The sequence below is a fragment of the Centropristis striata genome, chromosome 13 (genome assembly GCF_030273125.1).
Source record: "Centropristis striata isolate RG_2023a ecotype Rhode Island chromosome 13, C.striata_1.0, whole genome shotgun sequence".
Classification (NCBI taxonomy): Eukaryota; Metazoa; Chordata; class Actinopteri; order Perciformes; family Serranidae; genus Centropristis; species Centropristis striata.
Genome location: NC_081529.1, coordinates 29,662,471 through 29,685,833, shown reverse-complemented (window position 1 = coordinate 29,685,833; position 23,363 = coordinate 29,662,471). Strand labels below are relative to the sequence as shown.

The following is a 23,363-nucleotide window of genomic DNA, read 5'->3' as shown; positions in this document are numbered from 1 at the left end:
TCAGTACATACAGGAAGTAATGTGCGCTGTCTGAACGGAGGAAGAAGGAGCCGAAGAGGGAAGCGACACAACAATGACATCTGAGCTACAACCAACAGAGGACTGCGAACTCAACATCTAAACACCTGCGGTGAGTCAAAAGCGACACGAGAAGGTTTCAGCTCGCTCCTGAACGCAGCCATCCGTGTTAACCTCTGCGCTGCTGGCAGGACAGGGACAGGAGCTAACACACACACATACAGATGGTTTGTGTGTGTGTGTGTGAAAGAGGACAGGGGGAAATTGTTTAATAACAAAACAACCCTACTAACAAACAGTTTATTTTATAATAAACAGCTATTATATTAAAGCACCTAGATAAGTGGGAATGTCCCAGCAGCACTTGGCCTCTCAGATGGCCCCAGTGGTCTGAAAACTACTTGAGAAAAACTCAATCATCACCATTGTGGTGGATTTATGTGCCCTACATTGTCTTTACATTGCATAAAATCAACCCTTACTTTAATGCACATCTGTTTGAAGGCGCCTTGACATGCAGAGGTTTGGGAATCTGCCTCAGAGCAATAAGTGAACTATTTATGGGCCTCACACACACTCTCTGTGTTCTTGATCTGCTCCCTTTGAAGCCCACCTCCCCAGATGTCATCCTTTATGGCACTGAGCAGAAATACTCACATTTTTTGGTATGAGGGACTGCCTATACCAGGGATGGGCAACTTAAATGCTGGAGGGGGCCACAATTTTTCATTGACACTACCACAGGGCCACATATAGGACCGTGCACTTCACCAGATGTGATGAAACTGCAATTTTAAATATGTTTACAGTGCAGTAACTTAACATATTTCATGCTCAAATTGATGTTAAACAGTATAAATAGGAATACAAAAGGTTTGAAGCAAATACAAAACTATGATTTCTTTTTTTTTTTCAGTGCAAGAACAGCAGACCAACATTAATTGCAAGAAGTAATTTTGTGCATTTTTACACTGCATTTTTAAGATTTCATGCTCAAATGCATGTAGTTGTAGCCTCCAGTTGCCCATCCCTGGTCTATACTGTCGGGGTCCCGCTGTAAAACAAAGTGGGTCTGAAAAGTTTTTGGATTAAACGTTTGAATAATGATATTTGAATTTAAAGTGTGTTTTTAAAAAAATGTTTTTTAACTTGCCAGCCAAATGGCTTATAGGTCAGTGATATGACACTTATTTCTATTTGTATTGATGATGTAATTTTTATGCTAAAAAATCATGACAATTTATTTGACCTTTGACCCCAAAAATGTAATTACTGCGCTCTGGTTTTGCATTACTGTAAAAGGTTCTAATAGTAATGCAGAAACAGAGTGCAGTAACTACAATGTTGTTTCAAGAGTGTTCAACAACTTTTTCAAAGATTTGTGTATTTTCAACTTAATATTATAAAGTAATGTTATATTTTAGTCTTTATATAATTTTATCTCACTTTTTTACTTAAGCACTATCTAGATATTAATTTCCCTATCAAATAAACTTATAATTTCTATAATTCTTGTCTTCACTATTCAACACAATGAAGAAATACAAGACTACACTGTATCACAGTGGATTTTGTAGTAATTGCAATTTTTACATTATTATTTCTCTGAAATAAAGCAAAATCGAAATCTAAAACTTTGTCACAAGCTAAAACAGCCATAAAGGAGTTCATTTTTAATGATAACTCAATTTCAACCAAAAATGTAGTTACTGCAGTTAGGCTTTGTAGGGCAGTATTATATAAATATATAGTTAGAATTATAATTATTTTATATTTTATGTTATTTATATATTATATGGTTTTTTTTTATATATTTCATATGCTTTATTGTGTATTAGGCTATTTAGAATGACCAGAATCCGCATTTTATTTAGTCTATGTATCCACTAAGAGTCTACTATGTCAAATTATTCCAATTATTATTATTCAAAGAGACATACATGAGGCGTCGCTGGTATAATCTATAATCGTCTTGTTCAGGCGTCCTTACTGTGAGTTACTGTGAGAAGTTACTGTTAGAAGTTTTAAAGCTTGTTTTAATCTGATAGTTCATTCGAACTGAATTAGTAAATTGGACAAATCTATAAATTGGTTAAACATTTTTTATAATCAATTTTTCAAGAGGAAAAAAAAAAATTTTTAGATTCTCAGATTTTAAACTTTTCCTCTTTATGTACTCTGTTTTATCTCACTTGAATATATTTTGGACTGGTGGTTGGACTAAACAAATATTTTAATGATGTCACCTTGGACCTTTGCCATATTTTAAAACTATTTTATTGACCAAATGTTTAATACAATAAATGACTTATGGTAACATCTTGTGAACAATAGAGACACTGGACTACACAAAAATAGACGTTACCATTATTCAAGTTCTTCTTCTTCTTCTTCTTCTTCTTCTTCTTCTAATTATTATTATTATTATTATTATTATTATTATTACTATGCAACAGACCTTTGGTAACAAAACTGAAAAATGTTTCTAGATTAACATAACCAGATTTGGAGTTTTTCTTGAGGCTAATCCAGGGAATTAAACACTTAACCATTCAACAATTTGTATCAGATTGCTGCAATAATCCTGCAAATATGAATGTATCTGGCTCAGTGACATGCAGTAAGTCCCATAATAATAAAATGCAATCAAAGATATTAAATAAACAGCCACCACACAAACAATTAAGCCAAATGTCTGACATTTGACACATTCCTAATATCTCATATTGTGTTTTTTCTTCCAACACTCAAACTAGATTGTATTTAGATGATATAATGTCCTATTCTTTTTGAACCCTTTGAGGCGTTCAGAAGTTCCTTGTTGATTAATAATTCACGTCTCAAACTCCTAATCACATTTTTGTACTAAGTTCCAGAAAGAGAAAACCGGTTAGCAGCACATTTGTGTTCCTGTGAGTCTCTGTTGACTGTGTAACCACTCCGCTGCTGTAATCTGACTGATCTCTGGCCTCAGCCCATGTAGTCACAGAACTCTGAGTACTCATTGCATCACAGAAACACCTCCATTATGAAGCATTCAAAGCCTTGTAATGACCGCAGGCTTGTTTTTACTTCTATTCAGCGTGCAGGGTGTGCAGCTTTTGCTCTTTTTATGAAAGTAAACTCATTGTGCAGGTAAGAAATGTGTTCCTGACCTCTGGTACCTGGCTATTGGTCGCTGTGTTGAATGATAATTAATTTTGTTGGCCTCCTGCAAGCTTTGACCCTTTGGACTGGAACGTAATCCTCCAAGTATAGTTAAAGTTCACTAGCATTGTAACAATCCTTAGTCATGGTTGCACTGCAAACAATCTGTGAGCAGAAAGAGCTCAGGACTGTTTGTGGAGGTCTGCTTTGAGGACAGTTAGTTAGATTCGATGACACCGGATCAGCGTTCAGGCAGGAGGAGACGAAGGGGTAAGCCTGCAATTATTTTGTTTCTGTGAAGGTGATTTGGGCAAAATCCTAGAGAATATCAGCCACTTGTTGGTGTATTTCAGGAGTGTAATTTCTTGCCTCAGAGGCCCTGATGTTGCTGCCATAATGGGCTGCTGTTTGGCTCGGGGGGCCCCTTATGAAAGACTCTTTCAGCTCCTGCACTAACTTTTGGAGAAATGCAGCCATGTTTGGGCCACAGAGTGTCAGGCTCCTGTGGCAGAGGAGTTTGGTTGGGAGTAGATTGCACACACTTTTCTACTCCACAGAGACTGGTGGTGACCTCAAGTGTAGCCAAGAAAGGTCACATTAGTTTGTTGGGTGTGTAAATACACATATGTTTAGGAAAAAGAGTTTTCCCAGCTTTAAATAGGACTTTTGAGACCTTTCTGCTTGCAGTATCACAATTCTGTTAAACACTCTCAGGTGCTTAATTTAAGTATCTGTGCTGTTTCTCAATGTGCCCTTTATAAACCTTTTATAGATATTATAAACCTTGTACAGGGTTCATACGGATGCTTGAAATCCTTGAAAATGCTTAAATTTTAATGTTGTATTATCAAGGTTTGAAAAGTGCTTCGATTTGGATAAAGTGCTTGAAAATGCTTGCAATTCTTACTGTATTTCTCTTGTAATCTGACTATAGATAATCACAGGTTGAATGAAAAAAAGCAATAAATTGAATATTGAGATTAGCAAACTGTACTTTTGGTTGTTAAAAGCGTAATACCATCACTGTTGGTATGGTTGAGTGAAATTACCTCATTTAGCATGTAAGTACTCATCTAAAACATGCAACTTACAACTGTTGTAAGATACTAGAAAAGCTTGAAAATGGATCTTGAAAGTCCTTGAAAAGTGCTTGAATTTGACCACTCAAAAAGAAAAGTATGAACCTTGCTTGTAAATTAAGGAGAAAATGTATTAATTAAACTGAATAAGGGCTGCAGCTCACATTTATTTTCCTTATCGATTAATCAATCAATGATTTTCCTGAATATTCCCCAAATAATTCAGTCTATTAAAAGTCAGAAAGTAGTAAGAAGTAGCCACAATGTCCTAGAGCTCAAATTAATCTTCAAATGTCTTGATTCATCCAAAACATAAATATATTCTTTATACTGTATAGAAAACAAAAAATCCTTTATTTTAACGTAACATCAGGCTATAATTATTTATTAATAATGGCCAGAAATGTACTGATATGAGACATGGTGATGTTTGTTTAGCTATACATTTTATTAATTACTTAATTAATTAATTAATTAATTAATTTAAATGGCAGCAATTGACTGATATCGAACGTACACTAAATTTTATTTAGCAGTTTATTTAATTTTTATTCCTTATTTTTTATTATTATTATTATTTTTATATTTATTATTATTTTTGTATAGTGTATAATAATTAAACAGTTGTTATATAAAGTTATTTGTTTAAGAATGCAGCCTTTTGAGTCTCTCTGTAGAGTCATATCGGTGTTGTATCATTGCACAATCCACACTGAAAAGGTCTGTTTAAATTAACTTTTTTGGACACAATATCAGTAATATGTCATTTTTCCTCCCCTCTTAAATCAGGATTGGTCTCAAAAAGCCCATTTTGTTCGAACTCTCCGTGAAACAATCAAATGTTTGAGTTTTTTTGCTTAAAACTTTTCAGAAAAGTTAATTTTTTTTCTTGACTAACAATCTGAGTTTTCAGCTGAATAAACCATAAATGGGGAAAAAGAGTGAGGTTCCATCTTACATAGTTCTGAAACTAACAATTATTTCCAACAATTACCATGTCCAAATGGGGAAAGTTCAGGAGAATCTCTTTAATGTCTTTTTTTTGCTTGAACAACACCCAAAAACTCAAAGATTTTCAATGATCGAAGACACAAAACATCATGAAATTAGAGATTTGTCACTTGATAACTGATTAAAATTGATTAATGGATCTATGGATTTAATCAGTGATATGTGACAACTGAGGACAGTGACAGCGGTTGGTGTATTTCCTGATTTACCTGATCGCAGCTGTACTCCTTCATTGTCACTGAGCGGCTCCTCCCAGCCTCCACGTTGACAAGTCACCATGGTGGCCACTTGATATTCACCCCACCTTAAACCGGGCTACTTCCTGCTTCTTGTCATGTCATGTGGAACCTGTTATACACTCACCTGTGTGAGCTCTTAGCAGCATCTAAACTGTAGCCTTAAATGAACGATCTGCTGCTCTACAGTGACTAAAGGTTGGTGAACAGAGGCTGCTAATGGAGAGTATGTGAGTAGGATTAAGTTTGTGTTTATCAGTAAAGTGTAATGTTGTAGGCTGGTAATGTTTGAGAAGCTTGTTGTCTTCAGTTAATTTGCATCTTTCAGAGATTTGTTTCCATTACAGTCACACGGTTTGTTATCATTGTGGAAAACTACTTTGTTACAGATAGTCACTGCTGGTTTATGGATCCTATTTACTCAGGATTTAACTCTATGGAGTCTTGGGCTATTTTGTCAATTTTTGAAGCATTTTCATGTCTTTTCGTGTCTTTGTAAGTCATTTTGTGTCTTTTTTGTGTATTTCTTTGGTCATATGTGTCTTTTTGTGCTTTTAGTTATTTTGTGTCATTTTTTGTCATTTTGTGTCTTTTTTTTTGGTAATTTGTGTCTTTTTTTTGGGTCATTTTGTGTCTGTTGTTGTGGGTTTTTTTTGTTATTTTGTGTCTTTTTTTGTTCATTTTGTGTTTTTTTTTTGTCATTTTGTGTCTTCTGTGGGGTTTTTTTTTGGTTATTCTGTCCTCCTAATTTGTGTCCTTTTTTTGGTCATTTTGTGTGTGTTTTTTTGGTCATTTTGTGTGTGTTTTTTTGGTCATTTTTTGTCTTTTTTGGTCATTTTGTGTCTTTTTTTTGGTCATTTTGTGTCTTTTTTTGTCATTTTGTGTCTTTTTCTGGTCTGCTTTGTTTTTACGTCTGGATGTGATGAAGAAGCCATGCTTTGGCATTTTTGGAGACTCCAGAGGGTTAAGGAACATTTAGATCGAGCTGTTTGGTTTAGTTTTTCTCTCTTGCCACAGGACAAATCAGGTGTAACAACTATTTCCTGCCAACTGAAACTCTTGTTGCTTCATATTCCAGCTGTATCTATAAAGCTCAACTTACTGTGGCTTATTTCTGATCAAAAATGTTCTTCAATAACCTGACTGTTGACCTGTGTTTGAGGAGAAAGTACAATATTTAAGTGAGACTACTTAACAAAATAAGACATACTTCCATTTGCAAATGAAAAAAGTTCAGCCCAACCAATATGGGATTTTGAAGACCAATGATACTGATTTTAGAGGGGGATTGTGTGGATTGTGCACTGATTTTTTTTCAACACAATTCTAAAAATGATAACTTAGAAAATAATGAATAAATGGGAATAAAATAAATGGCTAAAAAACATTTCTGTTCAGTTTCAGTCAATTTATAGCCAACACCATTTCTAAATCACGCCAAGCAACATTTTCTGCATTATATATTGTGTAAAAACTAGACAACATATACACAATACTGATAGGCCTTTGATAATTTCTGTCATCCGATACATCTGTCCGGCTCAAGAAACAGTTGAATTCATAAGCAATAAAACATAAGACTGCTCAGTTGAATACACTGGGGGGTTTTGATGCTACAACCTAACTTAAATGAAGTTCTGAAATTTTTTTCAAGGACGCTCCACCCTTAAAACCCAACGAACCAGTATGTCAGCGTGGCTGCACATCAGTGTCGACTTAAACTGATAAAGATTCTCTCTTCCGGGATGAACTGTGTGTGTACAGAATAGTGTTGTCACGATACTAAAATTTTCGACTCGATACCGATGCTCAGGTAAATATTTGATACTCTATACCATTTTCGATACCACAAGGATCAAAACAAAGACTCCAAAAATTTAACAGAAAAATGCAACATGTAAATTTTAACAGAACCACAGGTTAAATATTTATAATAAAAAACAGTTGTGCAGAAAGAAACTGCAACTATGATAACAAGCTTCAGGTCTGAGGTACTGTAAAAAATAAATAAATACAATAAACAATAACAATTAGAACAATATTTTGAGGTTGTATGCTGTGCACAATATTAGGCTTGATAAAAAAAAATAACAATAACTTAACTTAAGTGTTCATTCCTTGGCTATAGGTATCGATACTTTTGAAAATGAATATCGTATCCGGATACAACAATTGAGTATCGATACTTTTGACAACCCTAGTACAGAATAGGCTAACATAGTAAAAATGACAGTGTGGACAATCAGGACGACAAAATTACAGATAGATTGAGACAGACAAAGAAAACAAACAGATTAGACCAGAGCCATTGAACTCCATCTTCGCCATGGAAATCTGGAAAGAGGACAAAATACACAAACACACAAGAGACAAAGCTCAAGCACACTATTCCCACAGAGACACAGAGAAAGGAAACAAACACACACAGAAGGGGACAGAGACGTGGACAACATGCACGCAAAGCAGAGTGAGAATACTTTTATATTTTACAGGAAAAGAAAAGAGATGGTAACAAGATAAATTAATAATTAACAAGGAAAATGCAAAGAATTGATGAATGTATTTTGCATTGCGTATTTAAACCATTAAAGTCCAGGAGATTTTTGGTTCAAATTTGTCAACTTCCTATGCATTAATTTCTGTCTCTGTTTAGCATCTTTCAGTCTGTCCTTACATCACATGCATGGCTTCTTTTTCTCCACACAAACTTGGCTATCAGTCAGATTTTTCATTTTATTTTAATTAACAAAGTATAAAGCTGCCAGGAACCGAAAACACAAACAAAAGACACAGGTTTCTATGGAAATATACCTTTTTTTTAATTTAATTTAATTTTTTACCATTCATACACACAAAAACAGCAGAAAAAAATAAATAAGAAAACTGCAAAACAGTCTATTTGCATATCAATTAAAAATAGTCATAGTTTTCATTGTAGAAAGAAAATTCACATTTTAAAAATAGTCTAGAATCATAAATGTCACACTGTGAAAGCTCCTATGATTGCACTTTCAACTGGCTTTCTCAGCTTGTCTACATGTCATATATAAATAAAGTTATTACTGTAAAAAAACCGGTGTATTTTCAATAAAAAAGATGGACTCCAGAGGGTTAAAACTGTAAGCCCCCAGTGAACACAGATGTTCACACTTGTCTTTTATTTTTAACTCTCTGCTGCCTAGTTTCGTGCTGTACTAGGGTTGTCAAAAGTATCAATACTCAAAAAAGTATCGATACTAAAACGTTGTATCCGGATACAATACTCATTTTCAAAAGTATCGAGTATCTGAAGCTTGTTATCATAGTTGCGGTTTCTGTTTTTTATTATAAATATTTAAGCTGTGGTTCTGTTTATTTTTACATGTTGCATTTTTCTTGTTAATAAAAATATTTCTGTTAAATTTCGGGGTCTTTGTTTTTATCCTGGTGGTATCGAAAATGGTATCGAGTATCGAATATTTTCCTCAGTATCTGTATCGAGTTGAAAATTTTAGTATCGTGACAACCCTATGCTGTACAAATTAACTCTGTTTTTTTTTCCCTTTAGGTCACTCCAGGCCTCCGCTCCCCATGCCTGCTCCCCCAGGCTTCACCTCACTGGAGCAGAATGAGCATATGAACACTCTGCGTATCTCTGTCGGAGGCCTCCCTATGTTGGCGTCCATGGCCAACCCCACTGACCCTCGCTTCCGCCTCAAGTGGAGGCCCATCGTGGCCGTGGCCGCCTCCCTCGCCCTCCTCATGCTCCTCTTCATGCACTTGAGCTCGGGTTTGCGCTCCCGCTCCTACGACTCGCACGGCTGGAGAGCCGGTCGCACCGACACCCAGCAGCTGGAGTCCCGTTACAACGACACCTACCCTCTCAGTCCACCTGAACACACGCCGCAGGGCACCCGCTACCGCATCGGGGTCATCGCCGACCTGGACACGAGCTCTCGGAGTGAAAAGAAGCTGACGTGGTTCAGCTACATGCGGCGGGGCCACCTGTTGGTGTCCCAGAGCGGCGACAAGGTAGCGGTGGAATGGGATGCGGACACGGTGCTGTTGGAGAGCCACCTGTCGGAGAAGGGGCGGGGCATGGAGCTGTCCGAGCTGGTGGTGTTCAACGGGAAGCTCTTCAGTGTCGATGACAGGACGGGCATCGTCTACCACATCCACGGTGACAAGATCGTCCCCTGGGTCATTTTACCTGATGGGGACGGCAGCGTTGCTAAAGGTCAGAGTTACTCTCCTCTCACACGTGCTGTCAGACAGTGTTTTACTAGAGTGTTTACAGGTACATCTCAGAAAATTAGAATATCATGAAAAAGTTCAATATTTCAGCTGCGAGGCATGTTGCTCAGCCTGGCAGATAAGATGGAAGTCAGGTAGGAAACATATAATGGCCTCCAAAATACAGGTACATCTCAAAAAATTAGAATATCATGAAAAAGTTCAATATTTTTTGTCAATCATTCCAGAAAGTGAAACTCATACATTATATAGATTCATTACGCGTAGAGTGAAATATTTCAAGCCTGTTTTTCTTGTAATTTTGATGATTCTGGCTTAGAGATAATGAAAACACAAAACTCAGTGTCTCAGAAAATTAGAATATTGTGAAGAAGTTCAATATGTGAGTCCTGGGTCAGTGGTGGTTTGGGGCCATGTCCTCTGCTGCTGTTGGTCCACTGTGTTTTCTGAAGTCCACAGTCAACATAGCAGCCATCTAGCAGGACATTTTAGAGTCTTCATGCTTCCACAAGCTCTTTGGAGATGCTGCTTTCATTTCCCAGCAGGACTTGGCACCTGCCCACACTGGCAAAGGTACCAAAAGCTGCTTCAATGACCATGGTGTTACTGGGCTGGACTGGCCAGCAAACTGGGCTGACCTCAACCCCATAGGAGTCTATGGGCTTTTGTCAAGAGGAAGGTGAGAGACACCAGATGAGCTGAAGGCTGCTATCAAAGCAACATGGTGCTGTAGGCTGATCTCCTCCATGCCACCAAGTATTAATGCAGTAATTCATGCAAAAGGAGACCAACAGTGTATAGAAATGAAGATACTTTTAAGAAGCATGACATTTGTGTTTTTAAATTTTTTAATGGATATTATGTAATATTCAAATTTTCTGAGACACTGAGTTTTGTGTTTTCATTATCTCTAAGCCAGAATCATCAAAATTACAGAAATACAGGCTTGAAATATTTCACTCTATGTGTAATGAATCTATATAATATACAAGTTTTGCTTTCTGAAATGATTGACAAAAAATATTGAACTTTTTCACGATATTCTATTTTTTTTTTATATGTACCTGTACATTTATAGTTCTACTCCACTGCATATCAGAGGGAAATATTTTACTTCTTACCCTACTGCATTTTTGACAGTTCTCTAGTAATTATTTTGTGATTTGTGATCTTTTCACATAGTTTTATTATAATGCTTCAAAATTTAGGTCAACAGAAAGATATTGGCCAACTATTTTTAGGATCAATGTTAAAGTTGTTTTTCCTGCAAAAATAGCAGAAATGCTATTCTGAACCTCTCATATGCGTATGGGGATTTCCTGCTTTTCTTTGTTTTCTATCGTATTCAACACTTTTCACTATTTTCAACATTTTTTAGACCAAACAGTTAATCGAGTCTCGAGAAAATAAAAGTCAGATTATCCATTAATGAAAATAAAGGTTAATTAAAGCCCTATTTTATTTTATTTAAAAAAATATTGAGGACCAAAGGAAGGAAAGTCCTCCATTAGTTGACAAAAAAAAGAAGAAAAATTGGATTTGTAGTCCAAAAGGAAAATTGGACATAAATTGGTGCAGCAGAGTATTTTTTTAAATTCATCATTTTATTTAGGTTTTAATTTCAGTTTAGTTTTAGAGGTGGACAAGTAGGTTTTATTTAATTTGAGTTTCTAAGTATTTTGTGATTCATAGTAGCTAAAATTGTAAGAAAGAAGAAGAAATAATGAGAAATGGGAATATAACCAGTGCTGCTGTGCTGTGTTGCTGCCACCTGGTGGAACCTTTGACTGTGTCATTAGGAAGTTAAACAACAGGACAAAGTGGTCTATCAACCACTGCACAAATGAGGAAAACAAAGCTGATTTAACCTCTATTTCATTTTAGTTCATAGTTCATTTAGTTCATTTAGTGGTGTATATTGCCCTACAAAGCCTAACGGCAGTAACTACATTTTTGGTTGAAGTCATTGATGTCTGTTTTATCTTGTGACAAAGGTTTAAATTTCAAATTTGCCTTATTGCAAAGAAATATAGAAATTGCAGGAACTACAAAATCCAACTTAAAACCAAATCAGGCAGCAATAATTGCACTGCTTTGACTGTGATATAGTGCAGCCTTGTATTTCTTCATTGTGTTGGATAGTGAAGATAGGAATAATATACATTATAAGTTTGTTAAATCATAAGTTTATTTGATAGGGAAATCATGATATACATAGTGATTTAAGTAAAAAAAAAAAGTGAGATAAAATGATATTAAGACTTAAATATAGAATTACTTTATAGTATTAAGTCTAAAATCCACAAATCTTTGAATAGAGTTGTTAAACACTTATAAATACACTTATAACAAAATCAGTTTGAAAATGTTTATTTACTGAAAACAATATATAAAAGCTGAAAGAAGACAACAACATTGTAGTTACTGCACTCTGTTTTTGCATTACTTTTAGAAGCTTTTACAGCAAATCCAGTTCCAATTTTTGTGGTCAAAGGTCAAATAATTTGTCATGACTTTTGAGCATTAAAATAACATTGTCAATACATGTAACCCATTTGTCTGGCCAGTTAAAAAAACGTTAAAGCAGTTTTTCCTCAGTTTTACCATTTGTGTAGTTACTGCAGTAGGGCAGTATTGATTATGGTAGTTTTTAACCATAGTTAAATTTTTTGTCATTTTATATCATTTCAGGTAACAAATTTATAATATTTTCACAGCTAGTTTTAGTTGTTATCTTATTTTTCATTAACGTATAGCACTAAATTCCAGCTATGCAGTTTTAATGGATAGATTCTAATAGACAGATAAAATGTTTTCCATGGTTCCTATTTCAGGACTTCTCTGTGTTGGTCATTCTGAAGGAGACAGACGCAAATACAGCAAAAACACAGATTGACTCATGTCCTGTCTACTTTCGATTTACACAATATGTTAACTGTAACTTTCCGAACAGAAAACTTAGTGTCTGTCTTTTTTTTTTTTTCAAATGACATTAATTCCATAACTAATAATGTTATCTGGAGAAATTGCTTAACAATTCGCTATTATGGTTGTTTGTAAATGTTTAACGTATATCTCCATTAGAAGAGACAAATAACTTCAGCAATGTGTTAAAGTTAGACAATAACACATAAAATCCCCCAGTGTAAATTGACCGTAAAGGCAATAAAAATATTATTTATAATATGAGCAATAATCTTTTGTTTTAATTGTATGTTTTCAACCGTTTTTTTTTTACTTATAATTGCTTTAACTGATATTCTGCTCATTATACTTTCTTTCTTTTAATGGAGCACTTTTTTTTAAACTTGATTTATTAATTTTAAATGCAATACCAAATTGTGTACAAAAACATGGCATCACCACAGCTAATTCAGATAGGAAAAAAGAAAAATGTTGCAAAAAAGTTGTGTAAAATGTAAATAAAATACTGTCTATTTACAAAAACTAAAGTTTAACAGTTTGAGCATACAATATACTGTCTTTGTAGAGTTATCAATTGTATATATATCTTAAAGGATTAGCAAGTTATTGAATTCAGTTTTATTTCTATTTTAGACAAGTTTCTAACATCTTTGGGATACGGTTGTGTCTCTCCAGAAAGTATTTTATACCATAATAATCTAATAAGATAAATAAAGCTGAGTACAGACATTGGCTCATGGGAAGAAAAAAAAATTGAAAAAATAATAATAGAACATCCAAATGATAAGTCCAGGTTAACTGGACCCTTAGTTTAAGTCTGTCTATATAAGATAGAAATGGCTGACATAAATTATAGAACCAGTTGAGCCTCAAAGACAGGGGTGGGCAATTAATTTTCCCAAAGGGCCACATGAGATAGTGTAAAGGTTGCAGAGGACCAGACCAGTACTCTGAACTAAATTCTGCTCGATATGAATTTCATCACTTCATAAGAGCTGTTATTGGTAAGAATAGATGTTATGAAAAGACTATGTTAATGTGGAGTTAGTCAAATATAGCAGTAAAAAATTGTAAAAAAAAAAAAAAATATTTTAAACACAACATACATTCAAACCAAAAAAATGTATTTATTTTATTTACCCTGTGCAAAAGGCAAAGTGTTTTTAACAAGATAAATCTGTGCATGTGCTTATGCATGTACGCACATGCGTAAATCGCCTTCAAAATAAAAGCACTGTGGTTGTATTGATTTCTAATTTTCGGGGTAACCTCACGCAGGCCGGACAGGGACAGCCAACGGGCCGGATGTGGCCCCCGGGCCACCTAATGCCCAGATCTGCTCTAAGAGTAAACTTTAGCTTGTAATTTAGTATTTTTTTGCGTTAAACATTTGTACTTTCTCCTGATAGGGTTCAAAGCAGAGTGGCTGGCAGTGAAAGACAAACACCTGTACATCGGCGGTCTGGGGAAAGAGTGGACGACCACGGAAGGCGAGTTCGTCAACAACAACCCAGAGTGGGTGAAAGTAGTGGGCTTCAGAGGGGACGTACAGCACGAGAACTGGGTTCCCAAGTACAAAGCTCTCAAGTCTGCTGCGGGGATCGAGCCTCCAGGTGAGGACATGAAATCCGGTCTCGCTCACGATAAATTAATTAAAAGGTGCAATAAAACGGACATGTGCAATACAATTAATATGTGCACAACATTCAATCTACCTCATCTATAAATTATAGCATTTTCAGTAGCCATTTATTTATTTTTATACTTAGTTATTACATCACATGTCCTTGTTCTTGTTTTTGTCCTTGTTTAGCTCTGTATTTTTTTTAATGTTTTTACTCGTGTTGTTTTGTGTTATGATTGTCATAACTATGCACCTTTGGGTCGCCAAATCATTTTGGAAGTCAGCTCTGTCTCCACTGTGTTAAAGTGTTCATGTTTTAATGTGTTTTAGTCTTTTTGGTCATTTAATGTGTTTTTTTTGCCCATTTTGTGTCTTTTTTTGGTCATTTTGTGATTTTTTTGTTTTGTCATTTTGTGTCTTTTTTTGGTCATTTTGTGATTTTTTTTTTTTTTAGTCATTTTGTGTCTTTTTTTTTTCATTTCGTGGTCAATTTGTGTCTTTTTTGGTCATTTCGTTTCCTTTTTTTGGTCATTTTGTGTCTTTCTGGTCATTTTGTGTTTTTTTTAAATGTCATTTTGTGTTTTTTTAATGTCATTTTGTGTCTTTTTTGGTCATTTTGTGTCTTTTTTTTAATCATTTTATGGTCAATTTGACCCCTTTTTTGATCTCAACTGTGCGCGTGAGATTCTGTTCAGTGAGCGGGGGTCGCGGACAACATGCATGTTAAATTGAGGGGTCGCGACTCAAAAAGGTTGAGAACTACTGGTATAGTGAACTATATAATGACAATAAAGACTATTTGATTTTTTTTATTTTTTATTTGATTGATTGCTTGCTTCCATTTGCCTCCCTTTGTTCACCATATTCTTCTGAATCTCCACAGGGTATCTCATCCACGAGTCAGCAGCGTGGAGCGACACCCTGCAGCGCTGGTTCTTCCTCCCTCGCCGCGCCAGCAAGGAGCGCTACGAAGAGACGGCAGACGAGCGCCGCGGCACCAACCTCGCCCTCAGCTGCTCGCCGGATTTCAAGGACATCATTGTAAGTCGGGTGGGTCCGCTTAACCCCACTCATGGATTCTCTTCCTTCAAGTTTGTCCCCAATACGGACGACCAGATCATCCTGGCTCTCAAGTCAGAGGAGGACGCTGGAAAGATCGCCACGTACATCATGGCCTTCACGCTCGACGGACGCATCCTTTTACCTGAAACCAAGATCGGGGATGTGAAATATGAAGGCTTGGAGTTCATATAGACTGAGGGACTCGCTCTTGAGGCCACTGCACTGTTGTTCTATTTTGTTTACAATCCAGTCACTGTTGAAGTTACTGTACTTGCTGCTTCCTCATTAAGACACAACTCCGAACCTTAAAGGATCAACTTCAGTACAAAGAGAAGAACTGTGGGCTGAGACTGTGGAACATGGTCCCTTTTTTGGGTTTTGAGAAAATGGCGGTCAGCGCTAACAAAGCTAGCATGTCTTGGGACGGATTGTCTTCCCAGGACAAATGTGGCCCTCAACAGTACTGTAGCTTTTCTTAAAATGAATGTACAAAAGACTGTGATTTCTTCTCCTGAAGCATAGATTTTCATGCACATACTGTACACTCTCCAAAGGTCAAAGGTTTTTCCCCCTTTGCTCCATGGTAAACATCATTCTGTACACACCAAACATGCTATTTTCAGTGAAATAACTAAAGGCCTTTTTTTATTCTACATAAAACAACATTATTTGAAGGACATTTTGGTGAAAAATGAGTTATGTAATGTTTTTGGTGGGATGACTTGAGTAAAAATCTTGATTCCTATTTCCTTGTTTTGTCCATTTAATGTTACCCTGTTACGAAACTAGTTAAACAAAAGGTAGACATTGTCCTCAAACAAGATGCAACTTGAAACTGTTGGGCAACACCCTACTTTTCTCTTTTCATGTTAAACGAAACCCAGGGAAAGCAGCGGGAAGAGAGAAGTGAACCCTGTTTTTCACTTTAAAAGGGGGGGAGATTTGTGTCAGACTTCAAAAGGGAGAAGCACATTTTCGGACGACTGCATAACCAGACGGGAGAAGGTAATGTGGTTTCATTATATACAAAAGGATTTTGCACAATGTGTATTTTAAGTTTGACCTTCAATGCACAAACTTTAGATAATAGTCAGTTAAAATAAACTGCATTCCGTGTTAATTAAAACATTAAATAACAGGCAAGAGCTACAGTGGTTTAATATTCATCCTTTGAAGCAATAAATGCATTGATTTATATAGAAAAAAGACCAAAAAACAAAATTGTGAAATAAATTGTGTGTCTCATAATGCGTCTTCTTTGTCATCTCTGTCTGTGTCAGAATCTCACACTGGTGTTTGGAAATGCTCACTCATCGAAACACATTCACTCTGTGGCTTCTGCTACTTCTCCATGTCTCTGGAAGTGCAATGAAATTTAACCTATTTGGTGAGTCATGTGAAGCATATCTTATTTGTGTTAAAACTGATTTTTTAAAATGCTTACACTTTTGCTTTGAAATGATTGTTATGGAAAGAAAACTTGATCGTTTTCAGTATAAAACTACTGTACAGGTGCATCTCAATACATTAGTCAAATAGCCAAATAGCCCCAACCAAGTATTGAGTCATATAGATGGACATATGTTTCAGAGGCCAACATTTCCATGTTAAAAATACTTTTAAAAATTGGTCTTTTTTAATAATTATTATAATTTGAAGAAATTAAACAGATTAAGACATGAACTGTTTCATTCTAATGGATCTATATAATGTGTTATTTCCACTTTTTGAATTTAATTACTGACATAAATACACTTTTACATGATATTCTAATTTATTGAGATGCACCTATACTGCTCTACAAAGCCTAACTGCAGTATCTACATTTTTGGTCAAAATTGAGTTATAACTAAAACTGAACTCCTTGATGTCTGTTTTATCTTGTGACAAAGTTTAAGATTTCAATTTTGCTTTATTTCAGATAAATAATACATATAGATATAAAAATTGCAGTAACTACATGATCCAACTCAAAACCAAAGCAAACGTACCATTTTTTATTTTTGGACATTTCCAATGTGATCTCCTTTAGAGTGGGAGGAGGAGAACATCATTGGTTCAGGGCAGCTTTGTTTGACATATTCTGCAGGAACATGGCCTTAGAACTAAGGAATATTTTTACAGTCACTATTGTGACCAGTGGGATTAAATGGGGTAACACCGATAGATTATCTGAATATTTGTGTAACCTCTCTGCTGTGTCATGGCCTTGGTTGAAATCCTATGCTGGTGTTTGCACACAGGCCACAGGAGAAATGACCTACCTCATGAAGGAGATGTGAGGCTTTTTGGCGGCAGTGTTTCAGAGGGCCGTGTGGAAATCTACCATGAGGGCAAATGGGGAACTGTGTGTGACGATGGATGGGACATGGCTGAGGCCCAGGTGGTGTGCCGTCAGCTCCACTTCCCCAGAGCCAAATCTGTCTCTGGGAAGACCTACGGAAAAGGTGCCCTCTACTTCCTCTAATCCCCCACCAGAGAGCAGTGTGATGATTGTAATGAGTGAGGAGCTGTGATTTGATGCTAACACCACAGCTTCAGCCCACAAAAGAAAGGTCACTGTGTAATGTGTCATTTCCACAACAATTAAAACATGTATTCCCTTTTTAATTATACAACATAGCAACTGGACCTATTTGGCTGGACGACATGGCATGTAAAGGCACAGAGAATCGTCTGTCTGCGTGTGATTTCAAAGGCTGGGGATTAAGTGACTGCACCCACAAAGAGGACGTTGGAGTTATTTGTGAAACAGCCGGTACGTATCTAAACCCTCAGAGGATAGAAAACAAAAAAAATGTTCAGTGAGTCATGTGTCTATGTTTATGTCCTCTTAAATGTCTGACTTGTATCTTTGCAAAGTTTGTCACAGATTAAGGTGTTTAGGTAGATGTTTGTGCATTTATCTAAAATCTGAGATTCAAGCATACACCAGCTGGGGCATCACAGACATTTGAAGCTCTGTGTGCAAGATACTGAACCCCAAATTGCTCCCGATGCTGCGTTCATCGGTGTGTGAATGAATTCCCAATGGTGGCAGGTGGCACCAGTGTGCCCTGGTAGCCTCGGCCACCAGTATGAATGTGTGTGTGAACGGGTGAATGAGCGTAGTGTGTAGTATAAAGCGCATTGGATAAAATCGATATATAACTGCACTCCATTTACCATTTAACCTCAATCGAAGCTTCAAATAAAAAATTATAAAAAGATAAAAACCCTATAGCAGATATAATTTCATGACCACTTACTTTTTACTAGGGTTAAGTACATCATTATCTGTATCTGTTCAACCAACGTAATTATCTGTATCTGCATTTGGAATAGGTACGACTTACACCAGAAGACACCAGATACCAGAATCCTTTTTATCGCCAAGTAGGTTTTCACATATAAAGAATTTGCTGTGGTGTATTGGTGCAAAAGAACATGTAGTGTATGGCTGAAAGTTTCCTCATCTTGATGCACACTGCTCTATTTACTGGTCAACATAGTGCAAACATCGGTGGGGGCGGAGCTTAGATCATAGACTGTATAAGTCTTGAAAAACGGAGGAAACATGTCTCGAGGGCAGCTGATTAAATGGGGATTGAATGTAATGATTTCTGATTTCAGGCACAAATGGGACAGTCGGTGATTTCACATACTCGCTGGATCAAAGCATCAGTCTGTCTGATGACCTCGGCCAAATCTTTGACAGCGGGAACGGCTGTGACTTCCTGATCTTGGTCCAGAGCGCTACTGGAAACAGACACGAGAACGAGACTCTGGAGGTGGTTGGGACAACGGTTTGTGCGCACAAGTTAATCCTTTCACAGTTCCCACGCTTCAATGCTTCAGAGGGGATCACTGGTATCACGGTCAACATCAGCCAGTCCTGCCAAACATATTTTCCCTCCTTCATCAGGTATACCGAAACTAATGTCAACAACTTGTTTTGTGAAAATGTAAATAGAAAGCAAAATCACTGAAATTCATCTTAACCCTCTGAAATCTTGGGCTATTATGTCCGTTAAAAAATCTGTTAAAAAATCACCTATATGTCCTGATAATTAATTTTTAACTTTGACTTACTTGATCAAAATTTTGACCCCAAAAGAAACAAAGGAAACATAAAATCTGATCTTGAAAATTATGTTTCAAAACACAGAATTTTAAATATTGAAAATATGAATACAGGTTGCATGTATAACATATAACAGGTAAAATGAAGATAATCTCTAGTTCTATATTTTATACTAAATATATTTGACAATATTGCCAGTTTTTCTTGGCTGAATATCATCAAAAAAAATTGGCATGGAGTTTCAAGCCAGAACTTTAGAGGGAAGCTGATGGCTGAAGGCTCAATGTTGCTTCATTTTTATGTCGTCACATCATGAAGAAGTAATGTGCCAGTTTCATGGACTCCAGAGGGTTAAAGGGAAATACATATTTTTCGTCTTACGTGTAATGCTTTCTATCAATCCAGATTGTTTTGGTGTGTGCTGTCTCTTTAAAAAAAATCTAACACATTTTCTACAATCTCAATAGGTATCTTTACACCCGCAAGGTGGATGTGACCTTCTCCTCTGTGCAGTGCCTCCACTGGATGGCTTACACATTTGGGGTGAAGCAGCTAATGGAGGACGCGGGCCGCCTGTTCACTAAGATCCTCCCAGAAGACGCTTCTTTCTACACCCAGATGTCCCTTTACAATTATGCAGAGGAGACTGGGGACTTGGTCCTCCAGGAGAACTGTGTGCAGTATCTGGCCTGGAACTACCAAAATCTGACCATGTCCCCTGTTTGGACCCAACTCTCCGTTGAGCTCCTTGGATCCCTTCTAGTCCGCTCAGACCTGGTGGTGCCGGATGAGTATTTTCTGCTTCAGACTGTGGAGAACTGGATCATAGAAAAGGGCGACTCGCTCACTTTGGAGACCCAGGCTGACCTGTTGAGTCGCATTCGTTTCCCTATGATCTCCGCTGAGGCACTGTATGGCCTGGAGTCCAACTCCTCTCTCTATAGCACTCATAAGAATATATACCGTGACAAACTCTTGAAAGCGTTCCAGTTTAATATTCTGCTCCTCAGCAATCTGAAGTCCAACCCCAAGTTCGACAAAGAAGATGCTGATTACAGGCCCAGGATCTACACCGCTAAGCCATGGAGTGCTGCTATAACTCTTAAGTCTAACCGCGTGCATTATGACCGTTACAATCAATATAATCAAATCCCAAGCGTGTCGCTCACCACACCTATCCACAACAGCCTGGTCTTTAAGAAAAACCAGATTAGCTGGAATGCAGCTGTCTTTAGGACCCAACATGAGTGTTCAAACCATGGCCTGAGGTGTGAGTCTTTCCCTGTGGTAAGGATGCGTACTTATGACAGCTCCCCTAATAACATCGTCTTCCGTAACCGGCTCCTCCTGATGTGCCAAGGCAAGTACATCTGTCAGGTTCAGGACTTCAAAGACAACATAGCTCATGTTGCTAAGAATGGGACGCATGTTCTTCCCTATCCCTGTCCTGATGACCAGTACCTCTACCGCTTCGTCGTGATACCAGAGTATATCTGATCCAAAAGCAGGGCCAGGCTCATTCTTTCTCATATCTGATCAGTTTTTCTGCTTATTATTCAATAGATTGCAATGATGCGACAATATTATCCATGTGATTTTTTCTCTTTTCTTTTTTTATTTTTCATAAATCTTTGTTAATTACCTGCAAATGTATCACCTGGCAGAAATGTAAGTCAAGTGTCCTTTCCTGCTCTTTCTAAATGGCAATAAAAAAAGAAGTAAATTCTATATCCTTTTCTGCACTTTGTTCTCCACAAAAGCAACATGAAACATCAATCCTAACCTGGTGTTCATCCAGATGTGAGACATGCAAAATTACAAGTGTACAGGGAGTTAAATTAATCATCAGGCATGATTTTTTGTGGTGCAAAATGGCAAAGCTGTTTCCTTTGGAAAAGTCTGCAAAATAGGGTTTCAATATGGCCTCCTGGAGGTCATGTGACAAATTAAAGCATTGCTAGTGGTTCCCTACACTCGTCCCTCTAAGTATCGCATCACTCAAAAAACATGCATTGTAGATATTTGACAGGCCAAAAATGTGTATGTAGCCTGATGACAATTCTGTACCATAGAGGGTTAAATCTCTCTGTCCTGCAACGGAGAGAGCTGAAATCTATGATAATTTCCTTAGTCTTTGAGGTGTTCAGTAGGAGATAGTTCTTGTGACTCCAGTCACTGAAGGCTTTTATCAGATCCCTATATTCAGATTCCTGTCCATTACTGATACACGCCACAATAGCAGTGTCGTCCGAGTATTTCTGGATGTGGCAGGACTCAGAGTTGTATTTGAAGTCCGTTGTGTACAGTGTGAACAGGAATGGAGCCAGAACAGTGCCTTGTGGAGCCCCTGTGCTGCTCATTAATGTACCATAAACATAGTTCCCCAACATGATATACTGTGGTCTTCCTGTCAGGTAATCTGTGATCCAGGAGATGAAGGAAAGATCCACTCCCATCTCTGTGAGCTTGTTTTTGAGTATGTTGGGTGCGTGATGTATGATTTAAAGCTTTGCTCTACTGGATGTATGCAGAACTTTTCCGTTCTGGGAGTGCTAAATGAATGCTGAAACACACAAATGTGCTCTTTCCTGAGGTTTACGTATATCTCAGCTATTTTGCTGCTGCACAGCTCACTGAAGGAGAAGGTCGTATATCATGTCCATGAATAGTGAAGTGAAGGTCTGTCAGGAGCAGTATTACACCTCTATTCAGCAGAAAACAGTTAATTACAGTTTAGAACTTAAGTATTTTAAGAAAATGTAATTGAAAACTAGTTTGAAGGAATAGTTAATAACATTTTTGGGATAATTTTATCTCTGGAGACAGTTAAATAATAAGATATCACCTGATTTGTTAATGTTTTAAGCAATTGTTCACAACAGGTCGTGGTATAATCACAACAAATCACAGCCTGAAGTGAGTTATTGCTTTTATGGAATATTGCTTTTATGGAATATTGCTTTCATCAGGCATGACAAATTCAAATTCGATATATTTTTTTAATCAATAAATAATAATCTTCACAGCCCTGCATGTCATTCAGCAGGTGGATTTGTTTCTGGAGGTCGAAGTTAAAAGTTATTAGAACTTGAGAGTTTTTTCCTGATCTTGTGTTCTTCTCAGTATGTTGTTTATGCAATCTCGTGACTTGCTAAAATTATTCAAATTTGGTTATTCAAACCTCTTTCCTTGTGAAATAGTAGAAATCACATTTCTTATCACAATGCCCCCCAACAGAACGATAAAAAATACAACTTCAAACATGTTGGCTCTATTCAACAACATCAGATAAAGAAGTGATATGAAAGGGTTTGTGTTTACCGAGTTTTCTCTTCATGAATCATGGAATCTTTCCCAGAAGTTGTTTATTCACCGCACACCAGACTGGTTTCAAGTCTTCACACAGAGCTGACAATCACACACTGACAACATGCAGGCCTACATGCCTGGGCAGGTGGGTTAATCAGCCCCTCATAACAAACAGTGACTCATGCGTTTCTCCGAAGAGTGACTGCTGTGGGCGCACCAAAGCATGACATGACAAAAGATGATTGATCAGTTGCTTCAGTCGATTATTACATGATCACTGTGTATATTTAAAGTTGACTCCTCCACATGCGTTCATGGTTCAGGGTTGTACAAACTCATACAATTTACTCTGGCACAGGAGAGAGCACTGTACAGTAACTGTGATTCATCCACAAGTAATCCTGTTCCAGGCTACGTGCAATGTGAAGTATTCACCAGGAGGAAAAGGGGGAAAGTTCAGATATTTCATCACTTGTTTTGCTGTGAGTAACATCTGGCTGTGCCCACAAGCCGTATTCTGTCTGGTTTGCCCCAGACTCTCTTCATTCTTTTTAGTGGGTCTTAAAACCAATCATTTCGGTAACTTGATTTAACAGCTTGAACTCCAAAGCTCTGCCAAATATTTTGCCCCTTATGTTCGAAAAAGGTTTTGATCA

The 23,363-nt window shown here is 37.0% G+C and overlaps 2 protein-coding genes across 3 annotated transcripts; both read left to right on the top strand.

Moving 5' to 3' along the window:
- Positions 1 to 15,781, top strand: cant1a (calcium activated nucleotidase 1a). 2 transcript variants are annotated; one of them, XM_059348072.1, is made up of 4 exons: positions 1 to 130; positions 9,039 to 9,707; positions 14,059 to 14,262; positions 15,157 to 15,781. In XM_059348072.1, the coding sequence occupies exons 2-4, from the start codon at positions 9,062 to 9,064 to the stop codon at positions 15,525 to 15,527; spliced, it is 1,221 nt and encodes a 406-aa protein (XP_059204055.1). In that variant the 5' UTR covers positions 1 to 130; positions 9,039 to 9,061; the 3' UTR covers positions 15,528 to 15,781. The 2 variants fall into 2 exon arrangements, with proteins under 2 accessions (XP_059204055.1, XP_059204054.1); XM_059348071.1 differs by lacking the exon at positions 1 to 130 and adding an exon at positions 3,180 to 3,435.
- A 421-nt stretch (positions 15,782 to 16,202) lies between these two features.
- Positions 16,203 to 21,126, top strand: LOC131983348 (galectin-3-binding protein A-like). Its single transcript, XM_059348070.1, has 6 exons — positions 16,203 to 16,340; positions 16,616 to 16,722; positions 17,579 to 17,782; positions 17,959 to 18,093; positions 18,948 to 19,239; positions 19,866 to 21,126. The coding sequence occupies exons 2-6, from the start codon at positions 16,638 to 16,640 to the stop codon at positions 20,893 to 20,895; spliced, it is 1,746 nt and encodes a 581-aa protein (XP_059204053.1). The 5' UTR covers positions 16,203 to 16,340; positions 16,616 to 16,637; the 3' UTR covers positions 20,896 to 21,126.
- The last annotated feature ends 2,237 nt before the right edge of the window (positions 21,127 to 23,363 follow it).